General features: G+C 34.0%; 1 protein-coding gene across 4 annotated transcripts in view; it reads left to right on the forward strand.

Annotated features, from left to right (window-relative positions):
- The window catches only part of LOC110449932 (TOX high mobility group box family member 4-like), a 102,676-nt gene that overhangs the window by 9,337 nt on the left and 66,735 nt on the right, over positions 1–26,604 (forward strand). The window contains exon 2 of one of the 4 annotated variants that reach the window (XM_021497111.1): positions 1,598–1,639. Coding sequence is in view for 2 of the 4 variants with exons in the window: in XM_021497110.1 (XP_021352785.1) it covers positions 21,315–21,407 (93 nt within the window). In the remaining 2 variants the exon portion in view is untranslated. Of the gene's footprint in view, positions 1–1,597; positions 1,640–21,187; positions 21,408–26,604 lie in introns of those variants that run through there. The other 3 variants (XM_021497112.1, XM_021497110.1, XM_021497108.1) reach the window with 3 other exon arrangements.

Below are 26,604 nucleotides of genomic sequence, written 5' to 3' on the forward strand. Positions count from 1 at the left end.
CCCCCCCCCCAGGTGGCAACAACAAACACCCATAGGCTGTTCACATCGCACCGGCCTGCACCAGTGCATGCCATTTAGTTATCAAACTCACGACATTTACACAAAAACTTCCATTGTCAAGGTCAGTTACTGTCAGAATCAATGTACATAGTATGTATCAGAAAACTAAATGAAAAATTAAACCGCCCGTCCTGACTAGTGCGTTGCCCTGAACTGACTTGCCAGCTCACCATCTGCACGTGCCTGTCATGCCAATACAGGTGTGCCATCTACTGGGCGAACCATTAGAGAGAACTATTTCACGCTCATTCCTTGTAGTCAACCGCGCGAAATATGATTACATATGTATAAACTAGTTTGGTCAATAAATGTGTTAAGGAGGCCCAGTAGTCCAGTGGTAGGACCCTGGGCTCGTGACCGAAGGGTTGTGTGTTTGAGTCGCGTCACGCCACTGTGTTGTATCTTTGAACAAGATACTTTACTTTGATTGTTCTAGTCTACTCAGCTGTAAATGAGTATGTGGTTGGGTAGTGCTAGAATTGTTGAATGCTAGCTGTGAGCCCCAAAATGCCAGCACCGGCTGTATGCTCCCTAGGGAGTGGAGAAAGATATTGGCTGGTTGCAAAGGCCCTATATATATAACCACAGATACCAATTTGTGAACCACTTTGAAACGACCTACGAATTAAGTTGTGATAAAGCCATATATAAGAACCTCAAATTATTATCATTACTTATATTTTATATGTATTATGATCTATCATGAAAATAAAATAATATATTGATTATATTTGCAACATAATAGCAATTGTACATACAATCAAAATATTCTATGTAATTATTTACGTTTATACCAATTCAATATTATATGTTATATTGTATAGATACTATACAAAAAGTTTATTCTATGATTTGATTGTTAAATTATGTTTCAACATATATTGTTTATCAGATCTCATCTTGATCAATGCGACTAGATTATTTGTAATAAAAGGTGAAGAGATCTACAGACACAGTTAAGTTTTCTCCGATACCTACAAGTGTACCAGAGCTTTGGGAGGACTTCACATGTTTCTGTTGAAGTCTCTACTTTTATTTCGCTGTTGGCTGAATGATGGTTAAAAGATGATTATAAGATTTAATGAGTGAGTCAGTTTGGTAATTAACACGTTTAATGTCTAAGACCGTGTAAGGTTACAATGAGGCATTCATATGTAAATGATGGGTATAGAATATGACAATGATGTCCCCCTCGTAATTTTGTCTGTCAACAAAAAATTCACTGGCCAAGTGCAGATGGCTCCAACATACAGATGGCTTTTCAGAATGTCATTTGCATAACAAAGCTTTATGGTTTGAAAATGTAATTAACTCGTATTTGTCTCCAATCTTTCTGTCAGTATCGTCAATATTTTTCTCGTTATCAAATTCTGATTTAATAGAAAATAAAATCCTTATTTTTTTTCATTTTTTCTTAAGAGATTTATTCATTTCGTTGACCGCGACGTTTTATATAGTGATACATTATTAATACTTTTTTAACGGCCTGTTTCCTTACATCTTCCATAAACTTATTTCATGATCATTATTTTTGCAGGACAGATGTCAATTGCAGAGTGCGAATAGATGATTATGGATCGTGAGTATTACACTATTACATAATATAAGCGATTTGAATGATAATGAAGATATATGAATTGAACTGCTGTGGGCCTGTGAGAGTTCATGTCGGTGGCCCCACTATGGTTACTGTAAACAGAGGTGGGCAAATGCTTTCAGTCAACGGGGAGGCTTTTATTCTCCGTTTTACGGTCGTTGGTTTATTTGAGGTGTTCCTTGTGTGGGCCTGACAGGAGGTCCCAGATGATTTCAGTTTAAACCTGCTGCTCTTTCTTGTCCATGTCAGTGATACAATATTACCTATAATCAGTTTTAAGTGGCTTTGTTGGATGGTTATCGTGATGCTTAGTGTTTATTTAGCAGGTGGAAGACAATGTTATATTGACACCAGCAGTATATTGAAGGTGCTGGCTGTACGAGTAAAATTAACTTAAAGTTACATCATCTGCTCTGCTACGTCGTTTCAGGGGAATTTTCATGATCTTGTTTCCTTTGCTTGAACCTCAAAGGGTAGACAAGATACAAGATACAAGAAACTTCATTTTCTTGTCAAATATTTTCGGTTAAAAGCTCATTAGAGCTGTAAAGTTTTGTACTTTGTAACTATACCGAATTTGAATAAAACTTTCATCTTTACATATATGTGTAATGTGAAGCATTCTTACGACAGAACATATACAAATAACACAGTGGGCATAATGTAACAAAACATGTATAAGAAAACAGAACAGCACACATAAAGATAGACCATTTTGAACTATAATCAGATATTCGTTAAAACATAACACTATGAGATGATATGTGACTGAGTAAAATATGTTTAGTCACAATTTTAAATAATGACCACAAATTTAAATATTCGTAAACTACAAATGAGTCTGTTAAGATCCTGATTTCTTATAACAACACATTGACAACATGCATCTTGAATAAGTTCCGTTGATTTTCCGAAAAAGAGGTTACTAGAATCTGATTCCTAGCTTGTTTTCAGTGATGACAGTGTAATAGCTTGTTACCCCCGTGACCCATATCTCAATATTTCAGCAATGGGAACCCAACAATTAGTCAACTATATTACAGCTGTGTAATCATTGACATCATTGCAAAATATTTGTTAAAGTCCTTTTCAAAAGCATAATTCCATAAAAATCACATGGTGCCATGTATTTTACAGAATGAAAGTTGTTCGAAATTTGAATTTTTGAAAATAGAAATAAAAACAGAAGAAAACAGACAAACTCAAGGGTCATTTACATTGCAAAAGCTACACTTTAGTCATTCACCCCTGAAGACACATTTGAACTCTTCCAATTCAAAGGTTGGAATAGTTCATTATCAAACTTCAGGGGTGAATGAGTAAACCAATAACTATATATAATTCACAGCATCAAAATGGGCCAGAAAGCCTCCTAACTTGTTGGAGTATACAATATTACGTATAACATTACACTACACTCCCAGCTGTTGTTACACTTGCATCTGTAGCTGTCGATAGGACGTTAAACAAAATAAAACAAAACAAAAAATGTATTGTCTGCAATCCAAATACTTCTACCGAATCTACACTGCGAGATTACCCGGTATGAGGGATCCTTTCAGCTACTTTTGAGTGTTGGTATGTAATAGCCTTCCACTTAGTTTAACAAGCTCTACATCTCTAGCAATGTCTAAGAACCATTTGCACATCTTCCATTCTTAAAGTATATTTACAACTAACCACAAAAAATTAGGCTTGGTTTATGGATATATTTTTAAATGCAATATGTTTGTGACTATAACACAGACCCGTCCTGGCCTTGGTACCTAATTGACATGATTGTATTAAATGCTCAAAGGTATTATAACCTTTACCAGGTATGTACATAGTATATGGTTTTTTTAGAAAACAAAAACGGTTTATACATGCAAGATCAACATCAGCTAAATACAGTTTTGTCATTGCTATTATTTCTATTTGTAGGAAAATTAATGGCATTCTGATACAATTCATTAATTTATCAAAAAGTGAAAGATCAACCCCAGTTAGGGCAACTGGTTTAGCTGGGATTAGATTGTGGAGGGTGTGTTCTGATGTACTTACAAACTCTCTGTTTTACCTGCTATTAATTCACGGCACCACATTTATAAATAATTACATTTCATGTAAGTCATTAGGCCACAAGATCGTCTTCATCAAAGCCAATTCGCTCTGTACTATCATAACCAACCCGGTAGCCTACTGTAAACATCATGAATTCTTTATGATATTGGTGCCGATGAAGTTAGGAGGACTAGATATTGGCCCCTGTTGCAATGCTCACATGTTATTTTTTGTTTCGTGTTTATTGTTTTAATGCTATTGTCTTCTGTAGCAGCGACAAAGCTGATAACTTTTCATATCTGTTGGGTTTTATATTAAGTGCCGGGAAATTAATTTAAAAGCAATGAAGTTGTGTCCTTTGAAAGTTTAATAGTTTATCTGTGCCGAGGGTTTCTTTGATATGTCACTGATAACTGGAGAAGTGCCTCTGGGGAAATTTTGTAGTGAGGCTCGGAAATCAACAAGATTGCAATGACTATCATAAATCCGTATATCATCACATGATTTGGTGCGAGAAATAGATGCATTAATAATGAAACGAGGATGGAAACTTTCTCGCACCTATGGACAGGGAATTAGGTGCGAGAATTGGCAGAAAGAAACAAGTGCAAGTAAACTTTTATCAGAAAAAAGTCTGTACAATTAGTCAGAAATGAGACTGAAATTTTTATTATTAACTCTGAGAGGATGGACTGCGCTATATTAACTGTACATTAAGTGACAGACTGAGAAATTATTATTATTATCTCTGAGAGGACGGACTGAACTATATTAACTGTACATTAAGTGACAGACTGAGAAATTATTATTATTAACTCTGAGAGGACGGACTGAACTATATTTAACTGTACATTAAGTGACAGACTGAGAAATTATTATTATTATCTCTGAGAGGATTGACTGATCTATATTAAATGTAAGTGACAGACTGAGAAATTATTATTATTAACTCTGAGAGGATGGACTATATTAACTGTACATTAAGTGACAGACTGAGAAATTTTTATTATTATCTCTGAGAGGATGGACTGATCTATATTAAATGTAAGTGACAGACTGAGAAATTATTATTATTAACTCTGAGAGGATGGACTATATTAACTGTACATTAAGTGACAGACTGAGAAATTTTTATTATTATCTCTGAGAGGATGGACTGATCTATATTAAATGTAAGTGACAGACTGAGAAATTATTATTATTAACTCTGAGAGGATGGACTATATTAACTGTACATTAAGTGACAGACTGAGAAATTTTTATTATTATCTCTGAGAGGATGGACTGATCTATATTAAATGTAAGTGACAGACTGAGAAATTATTATTATTAACTCTGAGAGGATGGACTATATTAACTGTACATTAAGTGACAGACTGAGAAATTATTATTATTATCTCTGAGAGGACGGACTGAACTATATTAACTGTACATTAAGTGACAGACTGAGAAATTATTATTATTATTAACTCTGAGAGGACGGACTGAACTATATTAAATGTACATTAAGTGACAGACTGAGAAATTATTATTATTATTAACTCTGAGAGGACGGACTGAACTATATTGACTGTACATTAAGTGACAGACTGAGAAATTATTATTATTATCTCTGAGAGGATTGACTGAACTGTTCATTGTACATTAAGTGACAGACTGAGAAATTATTATTATTATTAACTATGAGAGGACGGACTGAACTATATTGACTGTACATTAAGTGACAGACTGAGAAATTATTATTATTATCTCTGAGAGGATTGACTGAACTGTTCATTGTACATTAAGTGACAGACTGAGAAATTATTATTATTATCTCTGAGAGGATTGACTGAACTGTTCATTGTACATTAAGTGACAGACTGAGAAATTATTATTATTAACTCTGAGAGGACGGACTGAACTATATTTAACTGTACATTAAGTGACAGACTGAGAAATTATTATTATTAACACTGAGAGGACGGACTGAACTATATTAACTGTACATTAAATGACAGACTGAGAAATTATTATTATTAACTCTGAGAGGATTGACTGAACTATATAAAATGTACATTAAGTGACAGACTGAGAAATTATTATTATTATCTCTGAGAGGATGGACTGAACTATATTAAAAGTACATTAAGTAACAGACTGAGAAATTATTATTATTAACTCTGAGAGGATGTACTGAACTATATTAAATGTACATTAAGTGACAGACTGAGAAATTATTATTATTATCTCTGAGAGGATGGACTGAACTATATTAAAAGTACATTAAGTAACAGACTGAGAAATTATTATTATTAACTCTGAGAGGATGGACTGAACTATATTAAATGTACATTAAGTGACAGACTGAGAAATTATTATTATTAACTCTGAGAGGACAGACTGATCTATATAAACTGTACATTAAGTGACAGACTGAGAAATTATTATTATTATCTCTGAGAGGATGGACTGAACTATATTAAAAGTACATTAAGTAACAGACTGAGAAATTATTATTATTAACTCTGAGAGGACAGACTGATCTATATTAACTGTACGTTAAGTGACAGACTGAGAAATTATTATTATTAACTCTGAGAGGACAGACTGATCTATATTAACTGTACATTAAGTGACAGACTGAGAAATTATTATTATTAACTCTGAGAGGATTGACTGAACTATATAAAATGTACATTAAGTGACAGACTGAGAAATTATTATTATTATCTCTGAGAGGATGGACTGAACTATATTAAATGTACATGAAGTGACAGACTGAGAAATTGTTATTATTATCTCTGAGAGGATGGACTGAACTATATTAAATGTACATTAAGTCACAGACGGAAAAATTATTATTATTAACTCTGAGAGGATGGACTGAACTATATTAAATGTACATTAAGTCACAGACGGAAAAATTATTATTATTAACTCTGAGAGGATGGACTATATTAACTGTACATTAAGTGACAGACTGAGAAATTATTATTATGATCTCTGAGAGGATGGACTGAACTATATTAAATGTACATTAAGTGACAGACGGAAAAATTATTATTATTAACTCTGAGAGGATGGACTGAACTATATTAAATGTACATTAAGTGACAGACTGAGCTTATATTCAAACATTTACTGTGAAAGGAGTTAAGCTTGTTAAAGGCAATATGGATGTAATTGACATACTTTCATATTGGCATGAATGATTAAAATGCTCTCCAATATTTCCATTCTGAATTTATTGTTAGTAATGTTTGTGGTATTGAAGGATGTGTATCGTCAATGCTACATTCCTGGAACAGCCTAAATTCATTGAAGCATTTGCTTCTTACAATGATCTAAATCCTTAGTCGTTCAAGATGAGAGGTAGAGCATTATAACTGATGCAATTGCTTTCATATCCCTATGAATGCAATTTCTTCTGGTAATGTTTCTATAGGGACTTGCTGAGGAATATAGAGGATGCAAAAGTGTTTAAAAAATTTCAAAGTTGAGTTTGAAATTTTGCTGATTTATTTTCATTTCTTTTTGAAACCATTGTGATTGTTTTTAATGGAAAAAAAGTTTGAATATTGCTCGACTTTTTAACTAAAACACTCAAAGATTAACTATAATTACTTAATGAATGTACTGATATTCTGACTGTTGTAAAGGAGTAGTACGTACCATGTAGTTCACTAGACACTATAATGACCCTATACCATAAAGACCTGGCCATGCTGTAAGACCACAAATAGGCTGACCTTTATGAGGGTTAATGCATGTAAAACAAATATTGTGTTTTACTTGTAACTTTTACATGTCACCTGTAGGGTAAAGCTTTATCAATCATAGGCTGCCTAGAGAGTGGTTTTGAAGACTTTTCATTTTAATTAGAGCATAAATTTCTAGTGTTCTATCATATATTGGTCTTTGTTTGGCAGATTTATTATTCAATGGAAATCACAAAAATCTTTTTATGACATTAAATGAAGTGAACTTTTTTGTTTTAAAATTATTTATGATCAATATATTTTTAAGCAGATTGAGAACAATATAGTTGTCAGGACTTAATTACAAGCACTGCTTGTTTATTGTGCTACCTGTGTTTTTCATGCTGCCATATGGCTTCTAACTCATACACCCCTGAAGACACATTTAAACTCTTCCAATGCAAAGGTTGGAATAGTTCATTATGAAATTTCAGGGGTGAATGAGTTAAAAGTGGATTGTCCTACATAATAATGTGTTGGTAGGTTAAACAATGAAACAGTCTTCTGATGTATCCTCCATGTAAAACCCTCTCTGTATTTTCCTGTATAACATATTGTTCTCAACAAGCCTAAGTCTTATATTTGAACTTGAAGCATTAATTAATTCATTCTTGCAATCTTGTCTAAGATTCGATCTGATTTTTTCTTGCTTTTGCAGCATCGATTAATTCTTAATTTCTTTTCTTAGTTTTCATTCTTGACTTAGCTTAGTGATTGCTTCCTGTCAACTTAGCTTAGTGATTGCTTCCTGTCAACTTAGCTTTGCTTCCTGTCAACTTAGCTTAGTGATTGCTTCCTGTCAACTTAGCTTAGTGAAGGCTTCCTGTCAACTTAGCTTAGTGATGGCTTCCTGCTAACCTAGCTAAGTTGTGGCTTTCTGTAAATTTAGCTTATTAATGACCTCTTCCTTTTCACCTAGCTTAGTGATGGCTCAATGTTGGTTTTTGTCTTGTCGTGACGAAGTAGTGGAAGCGAGACTAAGGTGTTGCTTTTCCGGCGATGGCGGCGTCAACATTAAGTTTTTGCGTTTAAGTTAGTTTCACTGAAAGTATAAGTGCTAGACCAACCAAACTTGGACCATAGATGCATCTTAGGTAGTACATCTCAACCCATGCATCAAATGCTGGATTCCGCCTACCTTTCATGGTCCATTGATTTTGTCAGTATCTCCATCAACATTAAGTTTCTGCATTTAAGCGAGTTTCTCTGAAACTATTCCGTCTTTGCATATTGCAGAGTTATCTTCTCTTGTGAGTGGGTATTGATTGTTACGTCATTGGTTTGTGTGAGAAAATTATGTCGTTTTCTCAAAAATTGAAGACGTTGCTCTCACAAACAAATGACGTTACAATCAATACCTGCTCACAAGAGCAGATAACTCTGCAATATGAAATGACGGAATAGGTGCTTGACCAACCAAACTTTCACCAAAGATTGCATTTATGGTCAAAGCAGGGCACAGGCGAGACATATCAATCCGAATGGCTTGTTTTAATCTAGAGCTGTTCTACACTGCAATTGATTGATAAATAGTTGAAACTAAATAATATGCCAGGTAATGATAAACTTGGAAAATGAGGATAAAATATTTTGTTATTCCCTTTTAATATTTTTTCTCTTTCTTGCAGCAAAACACATTATTTCTGCAGCAATAAAACTAAGTTCCATACATCAGTTTCATGAATGTTTTTTAACACAAATGTTTTTGCAATGGAAAGCATTACTACATAAAGGACCATTTCTCTAACCACTGAAATTTTGTGAAATGCTGATAAAACTCCAGGGTCCTGCTCCATATATACTGTTAATGCTCTCCTTTTGATTTTGTATGTGTGCCTATTGTTTGGCCATTACTGATATTATATTTTTCTGGGAGTTATTGCCCCTTTTCATCTTGGCCACCCAGTCCTTCACTGTAACACTAATACTTTTATGTGAATGCAGCTCTTTCTAACTAAACTTTCAGTTGCATTGCAGTGAAACATTTTAGAGGTTTAAAACACAATATGAATATGTACATACTCTTAAGCCATTGAGAACATTTAATTCTTCCTAGATGTTTCTTTTCATCTTAGATTCCAGACACTGTAACTAATTCTTAAGTTTTAGTCGTAAAACCACAGATTTTGGGGAGATTGTAGACACATTCAAAGTTACGCCCAGTACTTTGACCACAAACACACCAGATTAAGTATGTGCTTGGACTTTGCCACATGCATTCAACACTCATTCCTTTCCACCTGCCTCAGACGCTTGATGGTTCCAACTGCATTTATTTCTTGGTTTGCCTTGCCATGTTTCACATGAAGGAATTAACGTTCCATCTCTCAAACTCGGGTCACATTACACAGGGTGATCAGTAGGGAACTTTGTATACAAAAGCAATGCCAGTTTTATTTGGCCTTCCAGTCTGCTGCTAACACAGTTGGATCATTTGATCATTGATCTGTTTATAGGTTCTTAATCTTATTCACCCCTGAAATTTCATAATGAACTATTCCAACCTTTGAATTGGAAGAGTCCAAATGTGTCTACGGGTGTGAATGAGTTAATCTCATACAATGTTTGACACAGTTAATCTTATGTACTTGTCATGGTCAAAGTGGCGACAAGCAAAACACTACTAATGAGTTAATCTGGCATATTTTTGGAACATCTTTCTTGACTAAGTGACTTAATACTATATGTCTTGATAATCCTTCCTCGGATAATCTTCTGACAGTTTAACCGATGTAGTGAGGCAATAATACTGAAATTTATACGAGGCCATCATTTAAATTGTCCCTGTGTGGCAGCTACTGAACTAGATTTGCTGGTAAAACAGATTCCACGAGGAACTTGAGGACAGAATTGATATATTCTAAGAACTTGTCAATGACAGATACATTAAAATCTACATTTGAAGACACTCACAAAAATCAATACAACCTTGCTTTTATTTTGTGTAAGAGAATCTGATTTGGGGATCAATTGATTCTGTTTGTAACCTTTTCAAGTTGACCTAATACCATTTTGCAAGAGTTTTTTTTATCAATATGTTCAAATATATGCAAGAGAGGAAACTGATTCAACCTTGTACATTAAGTAAACTTTAACAAGCAGTTTGCTTTTTTTTCATCCTGATATATCAGACGTAAATTGAGAACTGATTTGTGTAGAAATGTATGTAAACCTTTGCGTGTTCCTTGATTGGAAACTCTTTATTTGAATCACTGTCATGACAAATTTGTAACAGTTTAACAGCATGTGATGAAGTTTTTCGCTGATGTTTTTTATGTAGAAATCAAAATAGTCTTTGGTTCTGATAGGACCAGATGTGTACAATTCCTCTTACCCAATGCCTTGAGCAGGTCTATTTCAGGTCAGAACTTAAGTAAACATTTTCAATGTTTTCTATGAATTTCCAAACTCTGTCTGGGGGCTAGTTCTCCAAATAAGAAATTGTCCATCCCTGGAGTACCATATAAAATGTACATGAATTTTATTTACCTTGTGGTTAAAAATTGCCTTTGACGATAGCAACAGTTAGAGAATATAAATTTGGAGAACATTTGATCCATTAATAGAACTGCTACATATCTGCGTTTTATCACAACTTAAATCATAAGCCAAACTTTAAACTGACAAGAAAAAGGGCATATATTTCGTATCAATGCTTTATGTGTCCAATCCTCGTCTGGTATAGTTGGAAGTAAATAAAAAGGCATGTGCTCAGACTGATAACAAATGTCAGGTACCATCTGCCAGTACCGTTTTACGAGTATAAAATATCTGGTTTTGTATATGTCTTGTAACACAACAGAGGTTCAGGGAATAGCTCTATAGTTTACGATTCTCAAATAACAAGATTTAATGCTTTTTTGTCATACAAAAGGTTTATGTCACATATAATTTCAAAACATACATCTTACATGGAGATGCATTTTATCTAGAAGTCATTCTCAATGAGAAAAAAAAAGATGAAAAGATGTGCGAGTTCCATTAGGTGAATATCGAGCTGACTTATATATACCAGTGGATGTGGAGTGGCGCTGGCTTTGTGCAGAAGCATGTACATGTATACAGTGTTGCCTGGCTGTATTGATTAGGAGGCCTTGTAGTGTTATATAATGACAAATGATTGATAAAACAAAACAGCCAGAATAAGAAAATTATAACCAGTTTGAAACCATACATCAAAGTGTTTATTACCACCCTGTACTAAATTAGCTTTGTAATTCATTCCAAATCTGGCAGGCTTGTGATAAACAACCAGTGTTTTATAGAGAAGCTCGATTTATTCTAGTGGTGCAAGCTCTACATTAATGTCCCGGCTTCATCTGCTGCTGCTGCTGCTCCAAGTCACTTAATGGTCTAAACAGTACCCTTTTGTTGAGCATATCTAAAAACTGTGGCATATTTTTGATGTTCAATAAATTGTATATATAATGTATTCAAATCATGTTTTTAAAAATTGTGTTACACTGTAGGACTTGTTTGTAATACTTGTGTTACACTAGGACTGGTGTGTAATACTTGTGTTACACTGTAGGACTGGTGTGTAATACTTGTGTTACACTGTAGGACTGGTGTGTAATGCTTGTGTTACACTGTAGGACTGGTGTGTATTACTTGTGTTACACTGTAGGACTGGTATGTAATGCTTGTGTTACACTGTAGGACTAGTGTGTACTACTTGTGTTACACTGTAGGACTTGTATGTAAAACATGTGTTACACTGTAGGACTGGTGTGTAATATTTGTGTTACATTGTAAGACTGATATGTATTACTTGTGTTATACTGTAGGACTGGTGTGTATTACTTGTGTTACACTGAAGGACTGGTGTGTAATACTTGTGTTACACTGAAGGATTGGTGTGTATTACTTGTGTTACACTGTAAGACTGGTGTGTAATACTTGTGTTACACTGAAGGACTGGTGTGTAATGCTTGTGTTACACTGTAGGACTGGTATGTAATGCTTGTGTTACACTGTAGGACTAGTGTGTACTACTTGTGTTACACTGAAGGACTGGTGTGTAATGCTTGTGTTACACTGTAGGACTGGTGTGTATTACTTGTGTTACACTGAAGGACTGGTGTGTAATACTTGTGTTACACTGTAGGATTGGTGTGTTATACTTGTGTTACACTGTAGGACTGGTGAAAGGCATCTAGAAATTTGAGAAAAAATATCTATTACTTAAGAATTTCTCTTAAGCATCCTAAATGCAGATCTGGAGCAAACAGGTTTTTTAACCATTGTTTGAGTTTTTGCATAAAAAATAAGAGCTTCCAATTGTAGAATTGAAAGCATTCCAGAATTTGTGCACAAATTGAAAGGTCAAATATTAAGGCCAAGGTCATTTTTTTGTTTTTAATTCAGATTTAATTTCTATGCCATTTTCTTATCTAGATGTTTGATGTAACCTGCTTTAGTGGTTTGTGTTTAATTCCAGCTCTTACAAATCTGTTTAAGCCTGGGTGGCAGCACTGTTCCACAGTAGTGTTGGTGGTGGATGGGACGCTGGCAGCTTAAAGGCTGCTGGAGATGTAAAGAAAATGGGTATTGACAATACAATTATCTTCTGACAGATCAGAGCAAGCTGAAATATTGAAGTTTGGATTGAAATAAAAATGAAATTACCAAATTTACAGATGAAAGAATTATTATTCATGCTATTCGGGATAGACCTGATTTGAAAGAAGTGACGCACATGTAATATGTAATATAAATGGTGGATGGAAACGGGGCGATGTATTGTTTGTATAAAAATGGCCAGCACCATCATAATTTTTCTTCATATTGAAATAACAAAACCATGACATAAACAGAATTCTAACATCAAATGTAATTACTCAGACAAATTGTGTTTTGTGTTGCGAGTTCATTTGTGTATATATTTGAATTTGATTTACTTCCTCACCAAAAGTTATTGAAATTCATGGTTTTCATCATGAGGTCGTAACTTGTGCAGTTTAATGAAAGCAATTCTTGTTATATGTTGCCACTCATTAAGTTACATTCTGCTATTTCTATCTACGCATGTATTCGGCATAATAATTAGATATTTACAAAATGGTGTGTTTTACATGTTCAACGGTTAATCTCCGGTCTTATGTTGTGACTATGCTACATAATAAGTTCGTTCAAATTTGTGTATGTATCATAGGTACTTGTTCAATTAACTCATTCACCCCTGAAATTTCATAATGAACTATGCCAACCTTTGAATTGGAAGGGTTCAAATGTGTCGTCAGGGGTGAATGAGTTAATAGAAAACAGCTATCCTTCCAGGGAAGGTTCTTGGTATCCAGTATTATGATGATGACATCAACAATCATGTCATTGCATTCATAGCCGATATGAATGCCATTTGAATGTGATAGGGTTATTAGTTAAAATATGCCATGCAATGGTAAATATATCTATATGGATTTTTTTTATAAAACCTATTCCACAACAATAGTCTAGATGTATTATCTATTTCATGAAGTTCATAAAGGTATATCTCAGAAATAAAATTGTCATCAAGTTAATAGATATAAACTTTCAAGCAGAAATGCAATTATGAAATCACCTGCATTGACCTGAAGTTGCACTTCCTGTTTTAAGAATGCTGGCAATTTGTGGTCTTGATTTTGACCTGGATTGACCCCTGCATTTGTTTCCTGTCATTGAAGTCCATGGTCATCTGGCTCTGATCTGTGTGTACTTTACTTGACACAGATGCCCATTAAATTCCATAGGTCAACTGTGTCATTAGTGGAGGATTGATGGTCATAGAGTGGTCACTAATGGACATTTGATGGCCATGCAATGGTCACTACTCACTATAAGGTCATTTCATCACCATTGATATGTTCACCTGGGGTCAATACAATTTGCTCAGGTAACGTTAGAAGTCAATGTGTTGTATAACACTAGATAACCACGGTTGTCTATACAGGTAAATTGATACAGGTATCCAGAAAAAGTACCGGTAAAAATAACCTTATATTGTCAGAACTGATCAATGATGACCACTAGATGTGAAAGTTCTGTATGTGTTGTAGTTGATATTTTTGCGTATAAAATTCTGCACATTTTAAGTACCAGGTATATTCAAAATTATTTTATCTGATTAAAAGAACAACAGATATGGATTATGATATCTTCCTCGGATATTATCTGATTAACTTGAAATATTTTTCATATTTTTGCCATATGAGTGAAATGTTTTTGGTGTTCAACAGGAAAATCATTAAATTTTGTAATTGTTACATTTATGAATCGCAAAAATGTTACTAATGAAAAACTGGCAAAATCTGTCGCCGCATTCTCATGCTGTCATGCCTGACAAGAAGGCTGGGTGCCATTTTGAATGGCTACTTCAGGTGTGCATTCATTCTAATATTTTCTGCTGTTATAAGTTTTTCTTCAAAAGATGTTATAAATTGTATGGTTCAGTAAAAACAATGATGTATGTACAAAAGATGTACAAGAACAGCTACTTATTCTACCATTGCTTCATCTGTACTTATAAACAGAAAATCTCCAACCCTCAAAGCAGTCAATAGAAAGTCGCATTCTTACAGGTCAGTAACAAAGAGGATATCTACACACTGTGACTGATGTTAAATATGTCAAACATGTTATATACAACAATTATAAAACAAGCTGTTACAGATTAACATTAATCACTCTTGTTGGCCCAGATGGAACCGTGCAACAATTCTTACGGTGACAGATATCACTTTGTGAGAGATATATTGTTATATGATTCAAAGCCATACAAGCAAAAATGTTGTAACATTGTGTATGTGTATCAGATGTGTTGATGATATTGAACAGACATATTGCCCTCTGTGCACTTGTCCAGACATATCCCTCAGTTTCCATTGGATTTCCTTGAAACTTCGTTCCTTGACCGCCATCATTTGTAGGCGTTCATGTGTAGTTGGCATATAAATAACCTAGTAAGGTATAAAAATATTGCCCTTTGTATACTTTGAGAACTACAAACTTGTTTGGTAAACTAGTCTCACATTTTTCATACATTTTCTTTGTATTAAAGTTATGTGTTTTTATCAGACATTTTGATCTGATAATATTTTACAGAGAAATTTCCCTTGGAGTCCTTGCAACATTACAAAGCTCATACTCGAAGTTTTGTGCTCAGATTATCTGTCTTGTACTCACCGATTTCGTTCTCATGCTCATGGCGTATTCATGAAAAATTCTGTCCTCGACATTTGAGTATGTACTCAAATACTCAATGCTTTATTCTCAACCGATGTCAACAACTAACAAACTGGTTTGAGGTTGAGACAATGGCTGCTGGTAGAAATGTCAATAGAGTTACCAGGGAGTATTCGGAGGTGCCAATTAAGGCCTATATAATTCTAGACAGATAAGACACAAATTCAACCGATTTCCTGTTGTTAAATGTGAATTAAAGAAATACACTATTGTATGCTTAGATTTTCAAGGTCAAAAGGTTACAATATTGATGGACATACTTGATGCAATGCTATATATATAAACTTGTCAAGCATGTGGTTCACCTACAGACACCTGTCTGGTATTGGGATCAAGATAGATTATTCCGGCTCATCCACGTTTCTGTCCCATTCTCACACTTTTATATCCTGAACAATACGGAACAGTTTTCAGTTAAGCAGTTATCACCAGCTGTCCTTAGATTGTGCTCAGATAAACCATTGTTTGTTCATTATAAAGTAAGGTTGGATCTTTTTGTACTGTAGTCAATAACCTAGATAAATACAATTAATAATAATTACATTAATAAATAATCAATGAGTCGATCAAAATTATCACACATTTATTGACAATAAAACACATGTAACAACTACAAGATATACATTTTAAATTAGATCAATTACCAGCCATAATTAAATGAGATAATATATAACAAAAAAATATCACCTTTGGCTTAATTATAAGATAATATATATATAAAAAAAATATCACCTTATGAGATAATATATAACAAAATAACACTATATGAGATAATATATAACAAAAAATATCACCTTATGAGATAATATATAACAAAAAATATCACCTTTGGCTTATAAGATAATATATAACAAAAAATATCACCTTATGAGATAATATGTAACAAAAAATATCACACATGAAATGGAAAATGTGTCAATTTAAATATCAAATTAAAAGATAACTATAAAACTTTACTCATATAGCTTAAAACATAATAGACAGGCTTCTGAAAGCTTTTGCAATATTTTAGATTTAGAATGAGTACCAAAGCATTAACTGAGTCACCAAATGAACCCTATCAATTTGGCGTGCTTGTGCTCAATGCAAATTCCATGTAAAAACAATTGACCAGGTAGCGTAAGAGACTGTGATTTACAGGTTTCTCATATGATGTATGTATATATAAATTAAATATTACTCATATCTATCATTGAACAAAATATCCATGGCTTTGTACAGAGTTGTAATATAGGTTACACCTGCTGCTCCATGATGTAAAAATATGAAATGATTACTGCAAAATGAAAACTCATAAATTAAGCATTTCATGAATATTCAAGAATATTTTATTTCATGAATATTCATGAACATTGGTAAAAATTCATCAACATTTGTGAATTTTCGTGACGAAAATGCTGATTTTAAGTTTATGAATTAACAATTCTTGAAATTTAATGTTTTAAAAATGTTTGAAAGAACTTCCTGTTTGAAATGATTTCTGAGAAAAAAACAATTACAAAATTTGTTAATATTTATCCCCTGATGCAATGATGTCAGATAACATTTATCCCCTGATGCAATGATGACAGAAATAATTTGTTAACATTTATCCCCTGATGCAATGATGACAAAATAATTTGTTTGAAAGCACAACATTTTTTTGATTCATTAACTTTTTGACTGATACTTATTTGATTTGAACGCTGCAGCTTACTGTTTATCCAGAGCAAAGATTTGTTTTCAGTTGTAAAAGTTGTAAAGTATCCACCATCGTCATTAGAAACAGAGGAAGCTGTCTATTTTACCCATAATATATATCAATATTCATTAATGAGAATTGATCAAAGTCCATACAATTTACCAAGCCTTTTACAAAATTCATCTTAAAAGTTCATGAAGAATTCATGATACATGTATTATGTTAATGAATTTTCATGAATTGATAAGCATTTATGAATAATTATTTATGATCTTCAAGCTATTTGTATTCATAAGTGTTCATGAATTGTTCTGACATGTTTATGAACTGGTGAATAGCGTCTCGGGGAAGTTATAGGTCAATCAGTACCCAGAAGCTGTCATATAGTCAGAACCAAGTAACTGCTTTTATATTTGTCTTTGCATTTTCTCTATCCAGCGGAAATGAAAAAGTTCAGTAAAGGAAATTAGTTCTGTTTGTTGTTCCAGGTTAGCAATGCACCTTAGATGAGAATGTAGGTATGTTTACAAGATATTCTCTTTTGAAACATACATACCCCACATACATTAGTTCAGTAGAGAACTTAAAACCTACAGTAAGAGTTTAAAATAGAATCTGTATTTGATAGTGTACAGTGGGTATTCCTTGGTATCACATGGCCTGAACACCTCTGTGACCTTATCTACAGACAGTATTTTTAGTGGCACAATTACAAGTGGCTTGGTCTATGAATAGAAATAAAACTTAAACATTAAAATGATATCAATTTACTTGAATTTGCAACTTTATGATACCTCTTATTATTTTTTTTATTTTTTTCTTGCTTGCATTTAAAGATATAACGATAAACCATGAATGGGGTATGGTATAGTGCTTAAGAGAGCAGCATTGATGAGCTAGTGATCTAAAATGTTATCTAAAACCTTTCTCAAGTTTTGACCTGAATGCACTGAAAGAAACCCTGAACAGAGGTGTGACAGAGCTTTGTTTAGAATAGATACGATGTTTGTTTTATGTGTGCTGGTATGTATCCAAGATACAATAAGTAGGTCAACTGGTCTGAAGGACCAAGAGCGAGGAGTTATGCCTTCCGATGACATCTACCGTCTGGATGTCAACAAATCAAAAATTTCTTCAGACAACTTCTTCTTCTGAACCACTGAACAGAATTTCACCGGGGCTAAGGGACAGGGCCTATTAACATGGAAATTGTTAGAGTTCCCACCCTGGAAATTGTCTGAGTTCCCACCCTTAAAACCTACAGTAAGATATGTAATCACTGGACATGAAAAGTTAATGCAGATAGCCCACCAGGATTGGCCCATTGGTCTACCCTACTCTTTGGGGCTTAGTTCCTGGGTCGTAACATATAAACTGTTGAAATCCCATCCCTTTAACCAAACAAACAAGTGCTAGGTATGAAGAGACCATTACAGACATTCTATCAGGATTGACCTTGGGGCTTGACCCTGCCCTTGGGATTTTTCATCGTTTATTTAGAATGGTAGATAGTCGGCTTATTATAAGTATTCTGATTTACAATGATTTCATGGGAGATTTTGCAATAATATTCATTTTCCCTTCCTTTGGAGAATTCTTTTCCTACTTAAAGAGAGTTTTCTTGATATAGTTGGTCTAGATTAATCCCTACCCTGTGTCATAACATAGAAATTGTTGAGACCCCCACCTCTATACCAAATATGAAATTGCTGGCCATGAAGAGACAAACACAATCATGATACCAGAACTTGCCCCCATGGGTCAGAACAGATTCCCACTCTAGCATCATATACTGTTGAAATTAGTATTAGTAACTGCTAAGCATGAAGATTTGGATACACGTATGCCAGCCCTATCTCGGGGATCTTATTTGCAATATTGTTTTCAATAATAATATTTTTTCATTATTGCTTATAAATTTATATCCAGGTGATCATGAGCAATACAGGATCTCTGGGCCTCTATCTATTTTGATAATTACTAACTTGTAGAATGATTTTGATTTTTTTGCATATAATTAATATAGTAAAATTAAGTTATTTTAGTGTAACATCTTTTGTTTATTCAGATTGAGTGATATTCATTTTATGTGGAGAGTTTATTTGAACTTTTGACTGTGATGACTGGCTCACTTTATTCATGCAGAAATAATACATTTTACATTGACATTATTAATAAGAAGTTTTATTTTCAATTTTGTATTTTGTAACTAAAATGAACTTCATCCAAGTCTTGTCAATGATGTTGAGTGCTTTTAAACTGTTGAAGTTGACATTTGTTAGTTTTGACGTTGAATGAAGTGAAGGATTACGTGATCATGTTGTGGTCTTGAATTGCTTCTTTATTGTAATTTAGACAAATGTCATGTAACCTTTTTTCCTTAAGATGGTTTAAATAGATGATGATTAGAATTTAACTCATTCACCCCTGAAGACACATTTGAACTCTTCCAATTCAGAGGTTGGAATAGTTCATAATGAAATTTCAGGGGTGAATGAGTTAAACTAACACATAAGTGAAGACTGTGCAACTCTATAAGATCACCTTGTCTTGGACGGAAACACAGAAATTCAACATCTTAATTACTAATTAAATAAATAAAAAGTTTTATTTTATATGCCCGGCAAGAAGTCATAAATTAGATTGTTTAATATTGCTTTTATTTATCAAACCAAAAGTAGTTTTGTAGAAGACTGGTTTTATTGATTTAACTGACATTGACATTTTAAAGAAGGTACAGCACCTGTCTTCTTACTAACTTAAAACAAATTTCACAAATCATAAGTGTCAACATCCGTCAGCCTCATCAATAATGCTATAGAAATTGGTCTAAGCAAGAAATCTCTAATCAAATGATTTCCTGTTGAGCAGTGAAGCAAAAACAATAATTTGTTCAGTTAAAATCCATACGAGAGTGAAAGCGGATCGTCATGGTCAGCTTGTCTTATAGTGATCAGTGTTACGGAAAAGCTTGAAAGTCACACAATACTGACCACCGTTGTATACACTGACCCTTTAAATGAAGGGAGATAAAAAGCGTCTTTAAAAACCACAGTTTTATTTAGATGAGTCCCCCACTGTTTGGCCGTATTGCAGCCATTTAGGGAGATTACATTGGTTCTGGGCAGGTGGTACAGTACTGTACATCTGCTTGTGGAGGGAGGGAGTTGTATAAAGGGAACAGCCTCTTTGAACTAGTTGTAAACAATGAAGTGGGAGAATCTGCCTGTCTGGTACACGTGCCCCATCACAAAGAATCAACCAGAGCTCCTTTATCATTGACTCATTAAAATACAAGTCAACAGCTCTCTATTAGCTTCAATACCTTATTTGAACTGAAAATTTGTCTGTGGAGTGAAAACTAACTAAATCTTACAAATTGGGAAAAAAGAGAACATGGCTTTTGACACACTAAGCGGTAAACATTTTGAGTGTCTTTTTAAGCACTGGTGAATATTAGTCTGTAACCGTCAGTGTTGTCAATGGATAAGAGCATACAGTGACAGTTTTTTGTGGTACTTTTTCATCTATTTATTCTGTCTCGTGAGCCTAAGAAGATTGTTCAGCCACAGCAGATTTTAGAGTATATGTTATTTCATTTTAATATTTATTCATAATGGAATTTGAAAACATCATTGAGGCGTTGATGTATGGATTATAACTGGAGTTCCCGCGGAGATGAACACTCACTTATAAAACTGTTTAACATCCTTTTGTGATTGATTATGATTTCGTAGAAATTATACATCGTGATCTTCTACTAAAAGAGCTGCCCTATAGGTCATTGTTAATTAGAATTTAAACAAAAAACAACTGTTGTTTATATATATGGTGATTACCTAATGAACGATATTGTGCCGTTGACTGATAAACCTGCCGCGTGGAGATACGATACTCGTGGTAACTACGGGATGCTGGATGTACGGCTAATACACAACGTACCACACACCTGTGCTGCACACCTGTGACAATGACGATGGATACTGTCTATCACTTCAGAAATAGTACAGAAAATCTACCAGGGACGTACTCTAGAAACCACATGTCCAACCGACCGACCCAGGTACAAATCTTGATTGTTTTTAAAATATACCAGCATTATATTCATCAATGTTCACAGTTATTGAACGCATCCATCATTTCTCTTGTTGTCTTTACTGTTGAAGAAAAAATGCTGCATTCTTATTTTTCAGTTATTTGTATCAAAACACCTGAAATGGCCGTGCTAAAAGTGTGCTTACCACTATAGAGGTAATAACTGATACCAGATCAGTCACCAGGTGAAAGCAGCTGTTTCACATGACTTTGTTTTTAGCTATAGTCTTACTGCAAATATCTCTCCTAAGATTTATGTTTGGTCTGTGTGACTTGAAATGAAATAGCACGATCAAGACTTAGAATGTCAGTACCTTTAGTCTGAGTGACTTGAAAATAAAATAATGTGATACCTAAAAAGTAAGTTAGCTTTTCTTGACAGTATGTTTGTTATGGTGCTTTTAAAACGATAATACTCTAGTCAACCCATTCACCCCTATGCAACTTTAGTAGACTCTCCCGTGCATTGATCTGGATGAGTCTATTATGGTCTACAGTGGTGAAAGGGTTAACTAATTTTCTTATTAGGTAATATTCTAATGCAATAAAAAAGGTATTGGGCAATGCCAATATCAGTTTTCTCTATACAAAAAGACTGGACAGGCAATTTATGTAGCTACATAAAAGTACAAAAACAAATTATATAAATGATATCTGTATATTTTATCCATATTTAGTAGTGATATTTCGAATAATCAAATACAAATAGTTCATTGAGTGTTACTTTCTTTGTAATTTCTTCACAAATTAATCAAATATACAGTACCAGAAACGATGTTAGGTAATATCAGAACCTGAAGTATTTGCAATAATGATTCGCCTACTCTTCCAGCTTGGTACGATGAATGTTCCCATTATTAGTTTTTGTAATGTTGATCATTTCATAAAAAACGCAAACATATGGGCAAAACTAAGAGCACAGAGTGAAGTGTAAACATTCAGAAAGGCGAGATATGATTTTTTTTCGTGGATTTAAGTGGCACCTTAAAAGCATGTGGCATATTAACTATGGAAGAAATCATTGAGCCAATACCGTATAATCTTCACACTAAATGGGCTAGATCCAGAGTATGGAGGGGCCTCGGCCATCAGACATAATAACAAGCAGATGTATTTGTACGTTTACTAATTGAAACGTCGAGAACATAACCTAAAATCACATTCACAGTCAATACAAAACCATTTTAGTACAGACCAAGACACTGTTTGAATACCCAAGGGAGACAGTCAGAAATTCAAATTAATGGTTGATTGGCATGTTTAATGAAACTGATGATCTAGAAGTTTCAACCAATTCTTGTTGTTGTATTTGGTGAGATAAAAATAAGAATTGTGTGGCTTGCTTTGTTAGTAATGTAGCTGTCAACCCTGCCTATTTAGGGGCCAGACTCCCGATTTTGGACTTAAATTTAGTATTCTTAACCAGTGAATTTGCTTAACATTTACTATATTCTTAGATCTAATGATTTCATCTGAAAACAACTGAAACTTTAAAAAAGTTATTTTCTCTTAGTGGGTATATATATACAAACATTTTATCCATGTTTTTAATATATTGCAGCATACAGAATGTCCACCATGGATATTTCAAAAGGTTTACTGGTATGGAGTAAATGAAAAAGAAGTAATGACATGTAACAAAATTGCTGAACGGATATTGTTGATTTCCGTGAGGGTAATGAGCCTATAAGTCATACCTTCGGTACTGTTACTATACAATCCAACAATAACCAATGATCACGTTATCTGGTTACCATGGCAACACACTATTGGCTTTCAAATTCGGACATCAAGGTCATTCACATTGTTGTGCTAACCACATCACTGATGGCCAATTTAGGACACTAATTGTGATTTTTCAGGCCTTTAGCTGTGGTCATTCACTAAACAGTTGTCCATGGTAACCATTAGCATGTCCTTAGCAACCAATGTTACTTGCTCGTTGAAACTACATCTCTCAACAATACATGTATTTCGTATTCTTAACATTCTCAAGTCTGATCTGTACAAGTTCAAGCAGGGTGTTACACATATACTCGCAGGTTTTATGTACGCATTATCAAAACAGGCCAAATTACATTTCTAACCCGTCATTTTTTGTAAATTAAACCTAGAAATGAAGGATGTTTTTTTTGTTTTTTGATGAAACCAAAAACATTCTGTTTATTACATTTTCCTTTATTACGATATCGATTTCTTTGAAAGATAATCTATTTCCCTCCAAACCAAAAATTGTTGAAAAAAGGGATGCTGTATTGCAATTCTGCAGTGAAATATATCGGGGCTTCATTGAGGTCACAAGTTAGCAATGTTCATTGTTTGTAATTTTTCACATTTAATTGCTCTCTGATTGGTCAATTTAGTGGAAAAGTAACAAAATTGTTTGTCACATCAGACAAAGTTTAAAATTATTTTCACTGTAAAACCTGGTAAATATGCAATAAAACCATAATTTGAATAGGCCAAAATCAGGACAGAACACGGAATTTTGGCCTTCTACCTGCTTTCAATTAGATATTTATTCATTTTCTGTTGAAATGAGGATGCAAACCAATTGCTAATGAAGAGTTCCCATCCTGAACCAGGTAAAACAAGTTCCATGCATAAGTCTTTCCATTTAAGACTTACAAGACCCGTAGCATATCCTGCACACAGTTTTGAACATATTCGCCTTCAACCAAAAATGTTTTCAAAATTTCAACGTTGCTGATATTCGGTTATCAAGAAATCTAGCTGTAAATGTCTTTGCTAAGCGGACAATTTGTTAAGGTCATGTGATATGGCCGCGTAAATGTTTGTTTTACAACAAGCGTTACGATTGGTTGATCAGTTGAGGCACAAAGGCAGCCAGGTTCGGCACTTGTTTATTTTGCCAAGGCTGAATAGACTGCAGGTGCAGATTGGCATATTCGTCCGAAGTTTTCTTGTTTCAACCCGTGTAAAAAGTTAATTGTAGTCAAATTATAATTGATTATAATAATTATCAGAAATGATTAATTTATTTTCAACACAAACAACCAGACAACAGTTAAATCAATAATCAAAACATTACTAGTAGATTTTCTATATGCATGTAATATATTATTTAACCAGAAAGATGTGGGGGAGGGGGGTCACAGGGGACAGAAGAAGAAATTATGGTATATCAAAAGTTGTAAACAACTAATTAACAAAATAAAATAGTTTGCAAAAGTTTCACATAAAGTTTGTTAAATAATTGATTGCTGCCAAGCAATGTCAGTTGCTGACTGTCTTTTGCTAATCAAAATAACACTATAATATCATCAGATATCATTGCAACGACATCCCCTTTCAGGACATCAGTTGACAGGTACTGAACATTTTGAACTCGGAACAAGTCATATTTCATGTGCTTCCTAGTGGTTATATAGTAAAATGAAGTTTCTAATCTAGAGGTCACCAGGTACGTCTGTGTGGGTTATATTATACATGAGTATCCAAGTGCGACACATGATCTTGCATATGTAAAGGACTGGGAGAAATATATATGATACGTAGAGTGATATCGTCAGATGTAGGTGAAATAACGGGCACATATGCTGCAGTTATTGAATTTTCCGCTGATAGAAATAGTTATTGTGTCTGTCATTCCATTATTACAAGATGGATGCTGGATTCAAGATGGTATAAATAATTTGTCATCTATTGGAAGTTTAATTTTGGTCTCCATGGTAACGGTTACTGGGTGATAAGGGTAATTATATTGCCGTAACTGTTACATTGGGAGTTGGAAATGAAATGCCAATAAAATAGCTGGGACTGGTTTGATGATATGAGCTCAATAAAACTTTGTGGGTCATGTGTTCATGGAGCTAGGTTGAACAAAACTTTGTGTTGCTACCAGCAACCAATTTATTTAAATTTCTATGTGGATAAATGTGGATTATAAAAAAACACTTAAAATTGAAAATTAAACAAATCTGTTACTCAAATGAAGATGGAAATGTTAGACATCAGATTATAATTTATAACCTGTTTAACCCAAACACTGCATTTTAAAAAGTGATAGCCAATATCCTGTGCAGATTTTCATAAGAGATCATACTAGATAATTACCAGTATATGTAACCAACCAAATACAAAACTCTTGGTCACAATGCTATTAACATTTGGCAGGTTTTATGATATTGCACACATTTCCTGTCATTCTGATCAAGTTAATTTTAACAGTTAGCAGCATTTAATTGGTGCAACAGAATGGTATTAGAGGTCAGAGGTCTAGTGTAAGAAACAGCCAAAGTTGTCATCAAGGTCTGGAGTTATATACACTGTACATCATCCCTGGCTGGCTGTTATGTACACTGTACAGCAACCCTGTCTGGCTGTTATGTACACTGTACAGCAGCCCTGTCTGGCTGTCATCAGCCCTGGCTGGCTGTTATGTACACTGTACAGCAGCCCTGGCTGGCTGTTATGTACACTGTACAGCAGTCCTGGCTGGCTGTTATGTACACTACAGCAGCCCTGGCTGGCTGTTATATATGTACACTGTACAGCAGCCCTGGCTGGCTGTGATATCTACAGCAGTTCCTTATATACACATATTTCTGAAGGTTAAGTTTTGTGTATTTCTCAGAAATAGATTTTATGTCCAATTTTTACAAGATAGGGCTAAGGGTAAAATATGACTACCATAAAAGTCTCCCTTTATGCAATTTTGAGTGTGTTGCACTTCTGAAGTCACACAAAGTCTAAAAAGAAATATGATAGAAGCCATATCATGTATTGTCTTCATTGGTGTATATATTAATATTGTGGAATTCACATTTTAAAGCACTTTTATACAGTATAGAGTTATTCAGTCTTGAAATGTTGTCATTCGCAATTATTCCTCCATCGATTTGCAGATTGAAGTATACATATTTTCAGCTTATTTAAGATACCAAGGTCGAATGAAATGAACAGCATGATACCTGTCTGACCTCAAATTATTAAACGTACTAAAATATCATACTGTAGAAAACTGATTTGACCAAGAACCAGTAAAGACTGAATTTCTACTCGTCACTTGTTATTCCTCACAATTACATCTACACCTGTGTCAATCACTAAATGAACTTAAATTTGACCGTTTTATTACTTACTGTAAGTTAATGGATTTCTGCACCGTTTGATATTCATCATTGTAGATAAATGGATGCATT

This window comes from Mizuhopecten yessoensis, unplaced genomic scaffold (genome assembly GCF_002113885.1).
Source record: "Mizuhopecten yessoensis strain PY_sf001 unplaced genomic scaffold, ASM211388v2 scaffold4839, whole genome shotgun sequence".
In the NCBI taxonomy this organism is placed as follows: domain Eukaryota; kingdom Metazoa; phylum Mollusca; class Bivalvia; order Pectinida; family Pectinidae; genus Mizuhopecten; species Mizuhopecten yessoensis.